Source organism: Martes martes (assembly GCF_963455335.1).
Source record: "Martes martes genome assembly, chromosome: 5".
In the NCBI taxonomy this organism is placed as follows: domain Eukaryota; kingdom Metazoa; phylum Chordata; class Mammalia; order Carnivora; family Mustelidae; genus Martes; species Martes martes.
The window spans coordinates 28,931,518-28,950,338 of NC_137892.1; the positions used below are offsets into that span (position 1 = coordinate 28,931,518).

At 42.4% G+C, this 18,821-nt stretch overlaps 2 protein-coding genes across 3 annotated transcripts in view; both read left to right on the forward strand.

Annotated features, from left to right (window-relative positions):
• The window catches only part of SNCAIP (synuclein alpha interacting protein), a 150,906-nt gene that overhangs the window by 48,217 nt on the left and 83,868 nt on the right, over nt 1-18,821 (forward strand). The gene's annotated exons all lie outside the window — the stretch shown is intronic.
• LOC308342832 (uncharacterized protein) lies at nt 15,800-16,771 on the forward strand (the record flags this gene model as incomplete). Its single annotated transcript, XM_080803470.1, has 1 exon — nt 15,800-16,771. The coding sequence occupies one exon, from the start codon at nt 15,800-15,802 to the stop codon at nt 16,769-16,771; it is 972 nt and encodes a 323-aa protein (XP_080659596.1).

Genomic DNA, 18,821 nt, shown 5'->3' on the forward strand with positions numbered 1-18,821 from the left:
GTTAGAAATCTGGAATGTGTGTACCTGTAGGTTATTTGTGTAATTTTTCTGAATTTACCTTTTTGAAAGCGTCTTGACAGGGTGTGGATTTGCCACCATCTGTGTCATGCTGGACTGGGGAGACTGGGTAGTGTAGCTTAAGAGCAGCCTCTTCCCCCCAGCTTGTTCAGAGCTAAGACCCCTATGAATTGTTACTGTGAACTTTTGAACTCCGAGAAACTTCTGCATATATGTAAGAAGAAGTAAGATAATCCAGGGCTAAGAATTTGTGTCTTCCTCATAACAAATCACATCTAGGAAAAAAACAAGTTTGATTCTTGGCTTTTTAAGACTTTCTTATAATTTAATGTTTTAAAACTTATCCAGAGCCCCTAAATATACTTCATAGAAGGTTTTAAAAATATATCTTAATATACAATTGTCTAGATAGAAATAATTCCATGTAGTAGAAGTGAAAATTATTTTCAAATAAGGATGGGTTCAAAAACAATTTTTGTCATTTTGACATTAAGACAGAAATTATTTAAGAACACAACAATTTAGTAAATCATATTCTGAAGCCTAGATAACCAGAAATTTATTAGATTTGAACTGTCACAATAATGTCAGAACTTTTAAATTTTTGAGCAAGAGTCTTGTCGAAGGTTCCATTGCCCTGAGTAACAACATGATATGTTGAGATCTTGAATAAAACTAAAACACTTTGCAGATCTACTGTGCCTTTCTTTCTCTAGCAAACCTAATGAGTTAGTGAATACTTCTATTTAATAAGATCTTACAAGAGAAATAGGATAACTAAATGGTGGAAAGTTGTATTAATTTCATTTTTATTGGAGAAGGTAGAGCATTAAATGCCTTTAAAAGCTGAGTGCTAAGCATCCTGAATCTGTAGGATTAGAGATAAAGATCTGGTCTCTGACATGCATTACTGGCCACAAAGTATATTCCCTTCACGCTGCAAGGATCCTAAGTATGGTACGTGCTACAGCTTAAAGAACCTGTCAGGGTTCTAAGAACCTCCTTCGGCAGACAGGGTTGATTATTTGCGCTTCTGGTGGGGCTCTTTCATACCAAAGTACGGGAAACATCAGGGAGCACCTGTAACCACTTTCTCAAAGCCCTTTTTGGATTTTAACATTTTATAATTTATCTTTTTTTTTTTAAGATTTTATTTATTTATTTGACACAGAGAGATCACAAGTAGGCAGAGAGGCAGGCAGAGAGAGAGGGGAAAGCAGGCTCCCTGCTGAGCAGAGAGCCCGATGCGGGCTCGATCCCAGGACCCTGGGAACATGACCTGAGCCGAAGGCAGAGGCTTTAACCCACTGAGCCACCCAGGTGCCCCTTGGATTTTAACATTTTAATGTCAGAATTGCTTCTGGCTCCCTGAGCCCCAAGTATTTAGTAACATAGCCAGCCTCTCTCCTCAGAAGAATATCCTACAACAGGCGAATATGTAAGAGTGCTTGGAAGTGCTTCCGATGTCTCGAGCCCCACCTGTTGAGCAGAATGCCTGGAACCACCTTGGACCCGTACATCTTCTGTCCTCCAGAAACATTTCAGTTTCTCTCTTTATTGGCGGCTGGTAACAAGTAGCGTTGTTATTAGCGACTGAACTGAAAACACCTGTGGTTCCCACCAACTCCAGCAGTCTGCACCGAATCTGTTGTCTCCATAGCCCAACGTGGAATCATCCTGGGCTCTCGTTCCATGGGGATTGTAATCCTTTCCCCTCCAGTCACTTGCTCTGTGATCTAGTGACGGTCACTTCTCCCATGTCTGTTTTCCCTTCTCTAAAATGGGATGCTTACACCAGCTTGGCTGAGTTGTTCAGAGCACTAGAAGTCAGGCATGTGAAGGTCCCAGCATGTGATTAATTGCTCAGAAAACAGGACTGTCTCTTTAGCTTCATGAAATTCATTAGCTGGAACTCTTCTTGGAGAAGAGAACTCTGTTTTTGGATTGCGTTCACTTAGCACTTAACTTTTATTTTGTCATGTCTCCAAGTATGCTCCATAAAAAAAAAAAAAAAGTATGGTTATTTGTACTAGAGCTCCTCGTTATCTGAGAGTAGTGGGGAGTGGAATAAAAGACCCTTAAAGTGAAGTCACTAAACACTGGAACATGTCTTCCTAGGAAAAAGTAAACCAAACCAACAAAACTAATGAGATTTTGGTTAGAACTGTGAATGAATTGGCAGTCAAGTCAACAATGCGTTCATACAACATGGCATCCGTCATTTTGTGTTTGGCTTCGCAGTATATAACAATGGTCATTTTTACAGAAAAAAAGAGAGAGAGTGTGAGTTAGTTCTTGGGCTTCACCGACTGGCCCACAGCTTCTCTTTATCATTTGAGAGTCAACTCATTCTCTTGTGAAACATCTATTAGACCACCATCCTTGCTGACGTGTTTCTGAAGTTACTCGCGGCTACAGCTTCTCTAGTGACCTGATGTATATTTCCAAGAATTCCTTAGCATCCTTGTTTCTGATCTCAGGAATGCTGCATCCTTTGTAAGCTTTGCAGTTTTATTTCCAATCCACTTACACTGTGTCTGTTTTGCAATGTTGGGGGAGGGTGTGTTTTAAAACCACCCATAGCCAGTGTAGGATCAACTTCGGAAGATGTTGATTTAATGGATAGAGAGCCTTGCTACTTCTAAGCAGGGGAGAAACACTTGTGCAGGGGGTAGAGTTTTAAAACTGTCAATTCATGACTATTTTCATGTTATGATGACTTTTATATCACTGCACACCCTGGAAACTGTGGGAGGTTGGATAACCAGGCCTCCCTTTGTGGCATGATCGTCATTCCCTGATGAAGAAGAGCTGTATACCTGACCTGTAGGTCCCCAGCAGGATCTTTTTCAGCATGTTTGCTCATGCTCACCCCTGGGTTTTCCAGAACGGCTTTTCCATCGGTGCCGTTTGATCTTCTGCTTCCACATAATCAGTTCCTAATGACAGCCCAGACGTAGAAAAAGGGGGAAAGGATCTATGTTGCTTCCTTAGCCCTGTATCAGCACAATCAACCTTTGACCATCTATAAAACTAGACTGTATTGATTTTTTTTTTCAGTGACCCTCGTAATCTACTACTGGAAGATAGACACAGTTTGGGGACAACTAAAAATAGCCAAGAATGTGTGACTGTTCTGAATTCCATCTGCAGAGTCCTGATTTTCAAATCATCACCGACCTTGATGCACTGAGTAATTTTACTTATCACTGGAGATACATAGTTGATCTATACTGAGAATAAAAATTAAAAGTTACAACTAACATCTACTGAGTACTATTCTAACGACCTGGCCTGCATGATCTCATTGAATCTTCGTAATATCCCCAAGGGTCAAGTGTGCTTCTGTTACAGATAAAGACATTGAGTCCCCATCCCTTAAAAGCCTGTGAACATTGGGTGATGAAGTAGAAATCTAGCAAGAGTATGGGGTGAATTAAGGATATTGCTCACAGAGGTATAAAGATATACCAGTATGGATCACCACTGTAGGGTGGTAGTGTTGGAAATTCAGGAATCTGGTGTTTTTGGACCCCAGAAATGGAGCAAATGGAAAGAGTAATGATGGAGAGCCAGGTTTTTCCTTTGTTAAGTTCAGCGACATGCCCGTGAACCAGGGACTCAATTAGAGTTTGACGAATGAAGCAGAGGTCCAACTGAGGTGGAACAGAGCATGAACCATACTCAGTGGCCTTGGCGATGCCTCCCTCCCCTAACAATGATACAGCAAACGCATGCAAATGAATTACATCATGCAGCTGGCCATGGCCAGCTGCACCTGGGGGGAGAGGGTTTGAAAAGCTCAACAAGGATTTGAGACCCAGACAAAAGACGTGTCTAAGAGGGAAGGAATCTCTGTTTAAAACATTGCATTTCTAGGTATCACGGTTTCTGTTGTTAGTTTCACTGACTTGCTTGCACAGAATGTGAGCAATCCAATTAGTCCCCTGTTGTCTTGTCTGTTCTACCAGGTGGCAGTGATTCCTGCAAGGGTCTTGGTCTGGAAGTGACAGAGCTCTTCCTGAGACCCTGTGGAAGGTGGCTGAGATTGGTTGGGACCCCAGTGGTTGAAATTAGATCCCTTTGAAGTACCTCACCTGGAAGAGTTGGGCCCAGGGAAAGAGAAATTGGGTGTAGAACTAGACCAAAACATGGACATTGAAACTGAGAACCCCAACATGATTTAGGTACAGAAGGAAAAGGAAGGAAGAAAACAAAAGCCCGATTTTCCATAACACCTAGAACAGTACTGGAAACTGATGAGGAGTTAAAGAACGTTTCTTGATTAATTTAAAATAGTTTAAAGCTGAAAATTTTCCTAAGGAGACACTACATAAAATATATCTAATAAAGTAAGCATCTGTATTCAACTTCTTACTCGGGTGTTGATGTAGATGTGAGACTTTGGATGCACGGTCTAGAAAATTGTATTCAAAACATGTATTGTTTAGATCAACATGTCCTATGCCTGCTTGTGAGGAGAATGGGACCCCCTGTCTCGATGGATGTCTCGCTAATGACTTCATTAGGTGCTTTGGTGTGAATGTATGGGTAGCAGTCAACTTTAGGTCATGTTGCTTTAATGTCAAAATATAAATTTTACCCACTGATTTTATTTCATTTATTTGTATTACTATTATTTATTTCTTTAATTTTCAATAAATTCAAAATATGCAGCAGGCAGAACAACTCAGGAGATACATTCTCTCTTCCCAACACCCCATTAGGAAGTTGTACTGGGCCTTAAGCCAATCACTGGTTCCTTTTAGATGTAATTTCCTTAATTTGTAAGCTGGTAAGATTGTGCTAAGTAATCACTATGTTTCTAAGTACTTTTTAATTTTTCTAGAAAAGTTTTAGGTTCGCAGCAAAATTGGCAGGAATCTAGAGAGATTTCCTGTGTACCCCCTGCCGCCATACATGCCTACCCTCCCCCATTACCAACATACCCCACCAGAGTGGTACATTTGTTAACAACTGTTGAACCTACATTGACACTCTGAAGTATCCAAAATCCATGGTTTTTATCTTACACTCTTGGTGTTGTATAATGACATGTATCCACAATTACAGAATCATACAGACTGTTTTCACTCCTTTATAAATCTTCTGTGCTCTGGCCACTCATCCCTCTCCCGGTACCTCACACCCCTGGCAACCACTGAATTTTTTATAGTTCTGCCTTTTTATCATGTCAAGTGGTTAGGATCACACAGAATATGGACTTGCGGATTGGCTTCTTTCATTTAGTAATATGCGTTTAAAGTTCCTCCATGTCCTCTGATGGCTTGAGAGCTCGTTTGTTTTTAGTGCTGAATTATTTCCCATTATGTGAATGTACCCCAGCTTATTTATCCATTCACCTACTGAAGGACATCTTCATTCCTTCCACGTTTTGGAATTGTGAGTAAAGCTGCTATAAACATCCCCAAGCAGGTTTTTGCGTGGACATTGTTTTCCACTTCTGTGGGTAAATATCAAGGAGCCCAATTGCTGGATCTCACAGTAAGAATATGCTTAGTTTTGTAACATACTGCCAAACTGTCTTCCAGTAGGGCTGTACCATTTTGCATTCCCACCACCAGTGAATGAAAGTTCCTGTTGTTCCACATCCTTGCCAGCATTGGGTATTGTCAGTGTTGGGGATTTAGGCCATTTTAGTAGGTGTGGAGGTATCTCATCATTATCTGGATGTCATTTTCCTGATACCATATGATATGGGGCAACTTTTTCATATGCTTACTTGCCATCTGTATATCTTCTTTGGTGAGATGTCTTTAAAGATCTTTGGTCCATTTTTTAAGGGTTGTTTACTTTTTGTATTGTTGAGTTTCAAGAGTGCTTTGGCATTTTGGACAGCAGTGCTTTCTCAGATGTGTCTTGCACAAATATTCTCTTCCAGTGTGGGGCTTGTCTTATCATTCTCTGGGAACAGCCTTTCACAGAAGTATTTAATTTTAATGAAGTCCAGTTTATCAGTGATCTCTTTTATGGATTGTGCCTTTTGGTGTCTTAGCTAAAAAGTATCACCATACCCAAGGTTATCTAGGTTTTCCTCTATGTTACCTTCTAAGAGTTTCATAGTTTTGCATTTTACATTCACTGTGATCCATCTTGAATTAATTTTTTTAGAGATTTTATTTATTTATTTGACAAAGAGAGATCACAAGTAGGCAGAGAGACAGGCAGAGAGAGGGAGAAGCAGGCTCCCCGCTGAGCAGAGAGCCTGATGCAGGGCTTGATCCCAGGACCCTGAGATCATGACCTGAGCCGAAGGCAGAGGCTTAACCCACTGAGCCACCCAGGTGCCCCATCTTGAATTAATTTTTATGAAGGATAAGGTTTCTACGTACATTAGTTTTTTTGCATGTGGATGTCCAGTTGCTCTAGCACTGGTTGTTGAAAAGACTACCTTTGATTCATTGTATTGCCTTTCTTCTTTGTCAAAGATTAATTAACTGTATTCATGTGGACCTATTTCTGGGCTAACTATTCTGTTCTGTTGATCTGTATATTCTCTTTGCCAGTACCATGCTATCATGATTACTATGGCTTAATAATAAGTCCTCAAGTCAGGTAATGTCAGTCCTCCAACTTTGTTCCTCTCTTTCAGTATTGTGTTGGCTATTCTGGGTCTTTTGCCTCTCTACATAGATTTTAGAACTAGTTCATTAGTACCCACAAAATAACTTTTTGGAGTCTTGTTTGTGGTTGCATAGAATCTATAGATCAAGTTGGGAGGAACTGACATCGTGACAATATTGAGGCTTCCTATCCATAAATATGGACTATCTGTCCATTTATGTAGTTCTTTAATTTTGTTCATTAGTATTTTGTAGTTTTCCTTAGATATTGTGCATACTTTATTAGATTTTAAATATTTTTAAAATTTTATTTATTTGAGACAGTGAGCAAGCAAGAGAGCACAAGCAGGGGGAGGGGCAGAGGAAGAAGGAGAAGCAGACTCCCCACTGAGCAGGGAGCCTGATGTGGGACTGGATCCCAGGATCCTGGGATCATGACCTGAGCTGAAGGCAGCCACTTAAGTAACCAAGCCACCCAGGCACCCCATACTTTATTAGATTTATATCTAACTATTTCATTTTAGGGGTGTTAATGTAAGTAATACTGTCTTTTTTATTTCAAATTCCACTTGTTCGTTGCTGGTATGTATGTAACATATTAACCTTATATCCTGCAGCCCTGCTACAGCTGCTTATTCTAGGAGTTTTCTGTCAATTCTTTCAGATTTCCTAAATGGACACTCATGTCCTTCGTAAACAAAAACAGTTTTCTTTCTTTCCAGTCTGTGTAATTTTTATTTCCCTCGTCTAGTTGCATTAGGTAAGACTTGCAGAACAATGTTTAAAAGTAGTGGTGAGGGAGGATATTGTTGCTTTATGCAGAGTTTTGTAAATACTATTAACTTGGGAAAGTTTCTTTCTATTGAGTAATTTTAAAAATAATAGTCTTGGGGCGCCTGGGTGGCTCAGTGGGTTGGAGCCTCTGCCTTCGGCTCAGGTCGTGATCTCGGGGTCCTGGGATCGAGCCCCGCATCGGGCTCTCTGCTCAGCACGGAGCCTGCTTCCTCCTCTTTCTCTGCCTGCCTCTCTGCCTACTTGTGATCTCTGTCTGTCAAATAAATAAATAAATAAATCCTAAAAAAAAATAATAATAGTCTTCAGTGGTATTCGCCAAGGAAAGGAAACACAAAAGAGCATAGTAGTAAAAAGAGGTCCACGTAAAACATTTGGATGAGACTAGAGTTTGAACTTAAAATGATTCTCGGAAGAACCGGTCATTCTTACTGGTGGCTTTTTCCCCGCTTTGATTCCTGCCCGCTTTGTTGCCCTCCCCTGACCCTTGTCTGGTCAGCCTTGTTTGGTAAGTTCACTGTTGTCAAATCTCCATCTTTTTCTTACTTTCTCCAATTCTCTCCGTAAACTATTTCAAATCATGAACCCTAAGTTTTTTGGAATAATGACTTTGATTTTATCATACATGCCCTTCCCCAAAATGCAATTATGCCCTATATTTATTTTAACTATATTAAACTATGATTTGTTTTGTGGTAAGACTTTCTGTAATACTGGTACAGAAAATTTTGTATGCCTTCTGTGGCTAAACTAAAGTTAGCTTCTTACAAAAATATCCCTGTTTGGTTTCACTGCTTCATTCAGTGGACTTTTTATTCATTCAATAAATTCTTGAGTGCCTTCCATATGCCACAGTATGTGCTGAGCACTGAGGCTTATGATGGACAAGACAAAGGATCTCATCATGAAGGAGACAGATACATGAACAGATAATAGTATTAAGTTGCTCTATGTACTGAATGTAATTTGCTCAGGAATTTTGCACAGAGGAAAAGGCAGGGAGGTACTCTGAACTTGATGTCAGGTGCAGACTTGGACACTTCTTAGGAGTTACTTCCCAAGTCACCCCCAACATAAGTCTTTACAAGTATGTTTGTTTAAAGGGTAAACACAGTGAACTGGTCAAACAACAACAAACGGAAACTACTGTAGATATTCCAAAACAGGGCTTTGGTTACTTCATTGCTGGAGGAGCCGAAACACCAAACTATGCAAGATAGAGCTGTCCTGAGATCCGCAAAGGCAGAGAAGCCACCACCACTCCTTGGGCTGAAAGGACAAAGGAAGAAGGTCTGTTACCACCTTCAAGTTAGGATGACTGTGCCTCCTAGTGCAAGTGAGAGTGCAAATGGTGCTAATAGTGCCTGCCTTGTAGGAGCTGATGGCATGTAGGAGATACTGCCTGTAGCAAGACAAGTGTGTGTGTGTGTGTGTGTGTGTGTGTGTGTGTGTATGCGTGTGTGATATAGATATATATAGATAGACAGACACTTACCAAGTCCTCCTCTCTACCTTCTAATCTTCTGCCCAAGCCCACCCTTGCCCAGACCTACCAGGAAGCCAGTCAACTGACAAAGAGTTTAAGAAATGCAGTTGTTTCCGAGAGAGTGGATTTGAGAATAAATAGGCAAATGAGTGCACTCTTCATTGGCAAATGAAAAGCCAGAAGTGGGGGGTTGGACATTTTGAGGTGGTCCCAAGAAGGGGAGGATATACACAGAGATAGTAGCATCAGCCCAAACCCCAGGACATGGAAGAGCACAGAATATGCACAGACTCTCAGTTGGCGTTCTTAAAGTTTCCAGTGTGAGCCAGCAGTTGGTCGGAGGCCCCCAGCGGGGCTGGCTCCTTATGACTGTGGAGGAATGAGCCGTCTGTCTCCTAGGCAGTGGGAAGACACTCAAGCATTTTCAGTAGGCCATCTTTGTGTTTTAAATCACCGGATGGTTGGGTAGACACAGAGAATGATTTTGAAGAATAAAAAGTGTACTAATATTTTGGCTTATATTTTTGTCCTTCTCTATGCATTCAAGTAAGAAACAAGGAGATGAAGCTGTAATAAGAAGTGGTCAGAAGGTTGGGGAGGGTATGGGCTATGATGAGTGCTGTGAAATATGTAAACCTGATGATTCACAGACCTGTACCCCTGGGGATAAAAATACATTATATGTTTATTAAAATAAAAAAATTAAAAAAAAATTAAAAAAAAAAGAAGTGGTCAGAAGGGTGGAAAGGATAAAAACTTAATTGAAAGGATGAGTGAATGTCAGGTGAGGGAGAGGAAGGGACCAGGGGTAATACCCACGTCTCTAACCTTAGCTGAGCAAAGGAGGATGGTATCCCAAGTCAGGTTGTTTGAGTTGGAGACCTGTGGGAAAGCCAAGGAGGGATAGCAAAGAGCAGGTGGCTGGCTATATGTGTAGGGGTCAGTCATTGAGTGGGATGTGAACCAAGACTTTGGACGCACAGGGAGCAAAATATTGGAGCTGTGAAGGAAAAAGAGAAAGAATGTCAGACAGGTCCATGGGATATTGGATTTAGTATTTAGGAGCTGATCTTGCTCTAAGGCATTTTTAGAGGAAAAAGCAGTAGGAAAAAAAAGCAGTAGAAACTCAAACATGTGGAGTTAAGTCAAAGAACATGGGAAAGTGGCAAGTGTGAACGTAGATGCCTCTTTTGAGAAGTTTCGACAAGAGGAGGGAAAAGGTGGGGTGGAATCCAGAGCCAGGATGGGTCTTATGTGTAGTGTTGGTGGGACTTGAGGATGTGTGTGGTCAGGTGCCATACAGTCAGAGATGGGCTTTATCTGCAAAGAACTTAGTAGAGATAGAGACCCAGGGTCTCGGGGCTGGAGTCAGGCCTGGAGATGGTCGGGGGAATTTTCTGCAGCTGCTTGCAGAGGAACTTAGCCCTATGCTGCGAAAACTGCTTCCAGAAGTCCAGCCTTCGGCCATGAACTCGTGCAGCCCCTTCCACTTACAAGCAGAAGGCACCTTCATGACTGTATGCTTTTAGGACATAAATATTCAGAACACCCATGGTTGTAGAACACCTTCAGACTGGGTTCACAATCTCATTGACCCTGTGCTCGCCCATAGCTATGTGTGTCAACAAAAATGTACGCATACATACAAACCTAGGTGTATGGATTTGTATGCACTTGTGCACCTAGACACACACACACACACACACACACACACTCACACACACACGGCTAGATATATTTCATTGTCTCTTGGAAATTCCTCATTGGGAGCCTGAGACTCAGAGCAGCTATGCCTCCACAACGCTTTCACGATCCATCCATGACTGAAGCCAGGGCTTCTGGCCTCCGAGTCCTAGGGACAGCCTTTGTCATTCTCATAGCCTGGCCTGGAGAGTGTCAGATAGATATAGCCCCACTCCACGCTACTCTCCGGTTGACTAGGCCTTTCCACCCCAGACATCCGGGGGGGGTCTCCTCTGGCACCTCTGGCATTGAGGGGCTGAGCAACTTCCCTGTGCCCCGGAAAGCTGGTCCTCTTCTTACGTTGGTAGCTTGTCCACCGACAACCAGGCTTCTGTGTTCTCATGTCATGCCTTCCCCAGATTCGGCCCGCAGAGCCTTTCGACCCTGGGCTCTCCCTATCCACATACAGCAAGGAACGGTGCCACGGGGGGCCTTACACTTGTGGACTTTTCATCAAGGCCTAGTTCGCAGATTCTCTCCTCTTTCCCTGCTCCCAAATTTCTTCGAGCCTTTGAATCCAGTATTTCTCCCCGTTCACCCAGTGCTCTGTGGAGCCGCACTGCTGTTGGGGGATTCCTGATTTGGGGATGTCGCAGCCAGAACCAGCTGGACAGGTTACTCGGGATTATTGAAGCTATTAATACCTTGTAGGTTATCGGGAGGATTTCAGGAGAAAACTTGTGTGTGAAGGACCCAGCTCAGTGCCAGCCTTAATCAATCTTCTCTGCCTTTCCCCGCCCCAGTGGCCTGGAGCTCTTACCCACATTTCCCAGCACTTAGCGCACTAATATAATTAGCAACATTAATGTATCTAAAAGGCAATTACCATTTAATTGCTCTGACCCCAACCAGCCTGAAGTTCCATTCCATTCACTTCTAATTTGGAGCTAGGGGGTTTTAGTCCTACCGGGCTGGTCACGAAATCACTGCCTTATAGAGAACTGAACAGAACTTCAGGCAGCCATTGATTACAAGGCAAAAGATTGGGTAATCCTCTCCATTTTGCTCTATATAAAAATGCAAATATCAATTTGCTCCTGGCCAGTGAACAAATCAGACAATTTCAAGCAGCAGCTTTCTGTGACTTAGTGAATTATGCTGCTTGGTTAGACCAGCCCCGGCTTTCCAGAAGGCGTGCCCTTCCCCATATGCGCTCTACGGATCTTCATTGAAATAAATTAGTGCTCTTGTATAGATTCAGACTTAGAATCAAGTTTCAGGCATCTCGTCTTAGAAGACATTTATTTATATTACATACTCAATTTAAAGGAATAAATGCCCTTCCCTCAGCCTGCAAAGTTTGTTTATCTTAGCGCTACTGTGAGAACCTAACGTCCAATTGAAGGCCGTGTGTTTTCTGGGGTTTTTTTTGTACTCCTCCGAACCAACATCGCCTAAAGTAACAGCAGTCTCTAATCAAGGGGAACCCGAAGTACTTTGAGACTTTTGAATCCCAGTCTTTAATATTAGAACTGCATATGTATGTTTGAGGAAACCTAGATTGCCCTAAGCCACACGGAAAGCATTGACATCTGAACCGCTCCACATGTGATTGGGAGCTTAAGGAAAATCTAAATAACTCGAGCAGTTTGTGATTTGGAAAACAGCCTGGCCCATATAAATTTCCCCCCTTCTTTCTTTCTCTGTTAAATCTAACGCCAAAGTAAATGGAAGCCGTGGAGAACCTTTGAACTCCTCAGTTCTCCAGTGACCTCAGTGAAGCTGAATTGGCAGAAGCAGTGATGCGTTTCCAAAGGAAGACTTTTTCCCCCTTCCCTTCTTGAAATGCACACGTGACCGTTACCTCCCCAGGTGGAAGATGCGGGTTTGCAGCACGGGGAGGGCCGGCCCTCCCTGTGCTGCCTCTGTGAAATGGGCTTTGCACAGTCAGGAGCTTCTTGCTGCAGCCGTTAGGGCTCCCTGGACTTGGCCCCCAGGCTTCTTAGCACCACTGCCTCACAATTCAGGCAGTTTTTTTCCCCTTGCTTCCCTTTTGGAAAGAACTGTTGGAAGCAAGAGGTCTGGAACGTGTCCACCTGTTGCTGCCAGTTTCAGCAAGCGCTTCACTTGTCCCAGCTCCCCTTTCCTTTTTTAGGAACTGGAGAATGAAAAAAAAAAATAGCCATGCCCACGAGAGTCCCTTTCTCTGAATGTCTTATTTTTGTCCTTGTGACCAGTTTATCTTGTATGATGCGTTATTTATGCATGATTAATAATTACCTATTAAATACATCTTAGAACAAATGACCTAACATTTAATGTGTGTTTGTGTATGTAATACAGTATATATATTCTGTTGTATTACATATATTACATATATATTCAAATATATTCTGTTGTATTACATATATATATATATATATATATAAACTACATACTACACATGACTAAACCATTTTTTGCCTCTCGAAGGCAGGACAGTGGCAGTGGACATTTTCAGCTGTGTGATTTCTGTCTTAGGAAGGCATTTCTTCGGCCCTTCTGTGCCATCGGTAAAGAAGAGTACTCTCCATCCATCTAGACGATATTCACCGAAATTGTTTACTCCCCTTATATTTTAATGTACGCTGTTTTCTAGTATAGAAATAACCCTGAAGGGAAGAAAAAAATGACACATTTTACACTTTCACTCTAATGCAAAGGAATGTATTGCATGTTTGCTAATCCTTTGAAAACCAAAAAACGTTTATGTAAGCCTTTATTTTGGGGGGCTGTGGGGGTTTATAAAACATTTTTTTACCCTGAGCCCTCAGCTCTGAAAAGTCAGTGTTATTGGCCATCAATTGTTACTATTTGGGCATATTTGAGAAATGGCGTCACATAGACAGTTTCTTAGTGCATTATCCCCAGATCAAATCTCGAATTATGATTATAGTCTCATGACTATATTTTGTCTGCTGTTTAGGGCGGTTCTTCCTTGCTCTCCAAATTCATTCCAGGTGGTCATTGTGCCTCTTTAAACACAAATCAGGAGTACGGGGGGCTCACTAGTGTTAGAGAGAGCCTTTCTCTGTTCCAGTCAGGCAGCAGGGACCAGTGTGTAGAATATTTCAAGATCTTTATGGATCTGGACGTCTAAGTGCCTGAAATGTGTAGCCTTGAAGGAGGGAAAACCTTTGCCTCTAAAAATCTGCATGACTTATATTATAAACCTGAGGAAACTCTTCTCAAAAGGATTTGCTTAGAGGCGCTCCATGGTGGGAGTGTCTATGGTAAAGCTTTGGGGAAGTTGGAGAATAGTCCGCGGAGAATCCATAGTCTGACAGCACGTGTGGAGATAGTGACTGAGAGCCAGTGCTTTGGGAATCTGTCATACGTGGCGTTGATTCCTGTCTCCATTACTCAGTAGCTTTGAGCAATTTACTTTCTAGACTGGTCCTCCATTTATTCAGTGAAACAAGAATTTTAGGTTTTAAATAAGATTCAGTTTATAAAGGAACACACCAACGTGGTGTCTGGCTCAAATTGGTGTCAGAGAAATGACAGTGGATGTGAGCCTTATGATTGTGTCATTACTGTTATTTTTACCAGTGTTATTATTACTAGCACCCTAAGAAACGCAGGGGCGCTGTTTGACAGAGTGTAAATAATGCTGAGTTAATGGATCTGTTTTAGGGAGGGAAAATGTGGTGTGAGGATTCTGAGGTGGCTTTACCTGTCTTCGGAACCAATTAGGGATAAGGGGATTCATAGGAAGGGTCAGCTCCCCAACCACTACTCTCCTCCCACCCAGCCGCTGGTAGCTTTCTCATCTGCATGCTGCCATTAACCTTTAACACATATCCTTACTGAAGGTGTTTGGTGAGTACCAAATACCGATCTAATCCTTAGATAGATCAACTGCCCATCTCTTATCTCCCGGATCTGGATTTTTTGCTCAGGCCAGTATTGTTCTAGTATAGTAGAGATACAGGGAGTATACCATCCTGTCCCCTCATCGAAAGCCCTGATTTGTAGCATTTGATCATTTGTGTGGTGTCAGAACTCGCAGCATACCCAATTTCAAGCTCCTGGCATGAAGCTGGTTGTGCATGGTTGCTCAAGTGAGGGCAGGCTGGGTCCCGTAAACCACTGAGGCAGACCGAAGCGTGAGCTGGGACCGTATGGAATGGGATGCTTGGCAGTAGACTGTAGAAGTGGAGGGAAAGTAGTTTGTCCCCAGCACAGAGCATTATTACATACTTAGCCAACAGAATTCATCCAGGAATGAATTAATGTCTGATTTCTTGAGCGACGTGTTCCAGCGCTATTCTTCTGTCCTTGCTCTTTTACTCTCCAGGCATTCCTAGGACAGAAGTCTTTTCCAGACTTCCGTGCACTGGGGGATGGGGAACTGGACGGGTCCACTTAATCGCTTCCCAACTGTCAGAATGTTTCTTTAAGCAATAGTTGGGAAATTTGGTCATGGACCATAATGCCCATGTTTAAGAAAGTGTCCTCCTCATGCCCTCTCTTCCACCCTCCTTTTCCTCCTCCCTTCCTTCCTTCTTCCCTTCTTTATTACCTGCCCTACTGTAATTGAGAATATTTCCTAACATCTCCTTCATTATGTCAACAATGCCGTGAGATCTTCAGGATAGATAATAGTATTCCTGCTTTGTAAAAATGGTAGAGGTACTAGAAAACTGCCATACCTCACGAAGCTGCCTTGTTACCATCACTGGTCATTGGTCATTTTGTTATTCGGAAATCCTATTATTCAGATACCTCATTTCTTTGATTTTTTTTTTTCCATGAGCAGAGACAGTCATTTCACCCACTGGCCACCTTTCCTTTTCAGTCCCAAGTTTAATGTCATTTTCTCCCCTATGGTTGTCAAAAACTGTACCACATGCTATCTAGGAAATTGCATTATGGTGGCTATAAATAGATTTCCAAGAATCTTTAATTAAGTGAGGACACCTGGAACTTTCTCATCACAGTTAAGTCCCCGGAGATGATAAAACAGACTCCCCTTGGAAAGCTGTTCTGTTTTCCGCCGCCCATCATCCCTGGAGCCAGTGGGACGCTCTCACAGCCACCTCACAACTGTTAGGATGATCAGAGTTGATGTTCTGCCACCAGCCAGCTTTGCCAGCCTAGTGGACTAAAAAGACCAGGTTTCTTCGCTAAGACATTTTCCAAACCCCTAATGACTTAAGAGAAGACATCCGTGATAACCAGTTGGTCATTGACCATGAAGCCATCTGCCGACGTGCTTGAGATCGTTGCTTGCACCCTCTTAATCCTCGTGAGCGTGGTTGGAAACGTGTGTTTATTTTATTCCACAAGGAAACGTACTGCTGGGCGTTTACAAACGTCCTTCCTCCTGATTTTCAGCCTTGTATTTGTCCACCTCCTGAAAAACTTGGTGGTGAATGTCCTGAAAATTGTTTATTCTTCTGGTTTCATGTTGGATTCTGCAGGCTGCAAAGTAATGCACTTCACAGCTTCCCTGACAACCTCGCTAGCCATCTGGTTCGTGTTGCACTTTGCCTTGTTCTACCACCGGAAGCTTTACCACGCTGTCCACCCCTTGAGTGAGGCTCCCAACCCCGATCATCCGAAACGTTCTTGGAAGGTGCTGTGTGCCCTTGGGGGCGCTGGGCTGGCGGCGTACCTCCCGGTTTTACTGTACGCTAGAAAATCAGAGCACCACAGTGCAGGAAATGATACAGACCCCTTGTCTCCTAATAGGATTTACGTGGATTGCCTAATTGACTATGGAAACCGGCAGGTAGAGTTTTACTATGGGAAAATATTTTTAGCTCTGATTGATATTCTTCCTTTAGCCACCTTAGTCTTTGTCTGTTTCTGGATGTCTGTTCTCCTTTTGGAAAGAAAGAAAATGACATATGGCGACATCTGGATGGGAGATGATGATTCAGAAGTTGAAATCCTTAGAGGGGCCAAGTTCAGTATTTTATTAATGTGGCTGATCACTCCACTTTGGATTTCTCACTTTATCTTGGTCTATTTCTTAAAAGACTTGGCAGCCTGTGTCTTTTTTCCAGCTGTTCTCACAGCCCTCTCCTCAGGCTTCTCAGCTCTGAGTCCTTTCCTGCTCATGTTGGTGCACTACAGAATGAAGTTCGTATCCTTCTGTGGTACCAGAGAGGAAAGACCCACTCCTCTGCCTGGAGAGGTTATTCTTTCTCCCTACGCTTAGTGGAAAAGAACTCAGTTTCTTTCTTTTTTTTTTTTTAATTACTTTTTTTGTTAATTCCAGGATAGGTAACATACATTGTTCTATTAGTTTCAGGTGTATGATAGCGTGGCCCAACAGGTCCATACATCACCCTGCGCTCATCACAACAAGTGTGCTCCTTAATCCCCATCATCTGTTTCACCCATCACCTCCCACCCGCTCCGATCTGGTAACCATCATTTTCAAGAACTTGCTTTTCATCCCTGGGAAATGGGCCCTGGCCTGGGAATGTGCAGCTGAGGCTTCCCTAGCCTTCATCACTAGACAGTTTTTGCAAAGGGGCTCGAAGATCCCCTCCTCTCTGAAAGCAGAGCTCCGGGGGAAGTGGCAAGAAGGTAACATGAACACGAAGTTTTTAAAAGCTAAAGAAAAACAGTCATCAGGACATTTGTCATTGGGGACGAGACCGAGATTTTGAATGTAGAAATTCCAAAGTGAGCGAGCAAGGGTCACAGTCTGGAAATAAACTCTACGTAACAAATAATAAGTATTTATCCTCGGCCAGGTATTGCTTTCGAAAACAGGGTATTGTTGAAGCTAATGCTAGTACTTCCTCGCTGAATTGCTATCGGTACTTGACACTTATCTTGTGTTTCCATCATATGTTTTTCTTAACATGCTTTGCCACGTGTTGAAAATCATTCGTGAAGTATGCAGTGTTCAATTTTTGCACTATTAGTCATAGTACCTCATCTAAATGGGAAGCAGATTGCATTCATTTTCCTTTAAGAGTCTTTAGTAAATTAGGGGTAGATGAAAGCATTGGATCAAAGAATTAGTGCTTGCTTAATCATCCTCTGAGTGTATGCATCGATGTGCAAATATTTGGTTACTGAGCTAGGCTTGCTTAATTACCTACAAATCAGACTATCCCCTTCTTCAGAAAAAAAGAGTCACTCACTTTATAGAGAGTTTATTTCCTCTTTTGGTTATTAAGTCAGTACGTTTTAATTGGAAGAATTGATGAAATCTCCATAGTAATCTGATTTCTGGATTTGGATTCAATAAAAATAAGCACATTATAACCACAATTAATTAAAAATACATGGCCAGTGGGACGCCTGCGTGGTTCAGTTCGTTGAGTGTCTGCCTTCGGCTCAGGTCATGAACCCAGGGTCCTGGGGTTGAGCCCCGCTTCGGGCTCCCTGCTCAGTGTGGGGGCAGGGGGCTGCTTCTCCCTCTCCCTCTACCCCTCCTCCCTGCTTAGCTTCTCTTTCTCTCTCTCAAATAAATAAATAAATAAATAAAATCTTTTAAAAAAAAAAAACACATGGCCAGGATTTTATTTTTCACAGGGAGCCAGTAGAGCCATTTAGACTTCTTCAGATTCAGGGAGTATTTTAGGTATCTTATAATGTGTACATGCTGTATAAGCATTGAAATTTACGCTAATTCTCATTAGATGCTTTTACTTTTTTCTTTCATTTTCCTTCTTTATTGGTAGACATGGGGTTTATTATATTGTAGCTCTTGTGACTGGATATTCCTGTATTGAGATTCTTCCTCTGTAAAGGCTGCATCTAAAATTATAAACCTGGATCTCATTAACAGGAGAAACTGAGAACATCTTTGTTGCCATGAAGTGCTACGGAGAAAAGAAATTTTAAAGTAACCAAAGGCCTAAATTGTGTAGGGTTTTGTAGGCGGGCGTCTGTCCCTTGTATAGCACTGGGAATTAAAACAGATACACACACACACAGAGACTTAAGGTCTTCTAGTTTTCTGGGTGGTCTTCATGGGAAACGCTCAGTGGAGTCCACGGAGGCAGTTTAATTAGAAGGGCACTAGGCATGGATCCTGTATAATGAAGTTAACATCTGTGGACATGGAGGATGTGGGGAAGAGGTCACCATCTTTTAATTAAGTGCAGATGTAGCCGGGGCTGGGATGAGCTATCGATCTTAGGTAGCAGCTCTCAAGTGCGGTTCTGGGACCAGCAGAATCAACGTCACCCGGGAACTTGTGAGAAATGAAAATTCCCAGGCCCCCACCCAAGCCTATTGAATCAGAA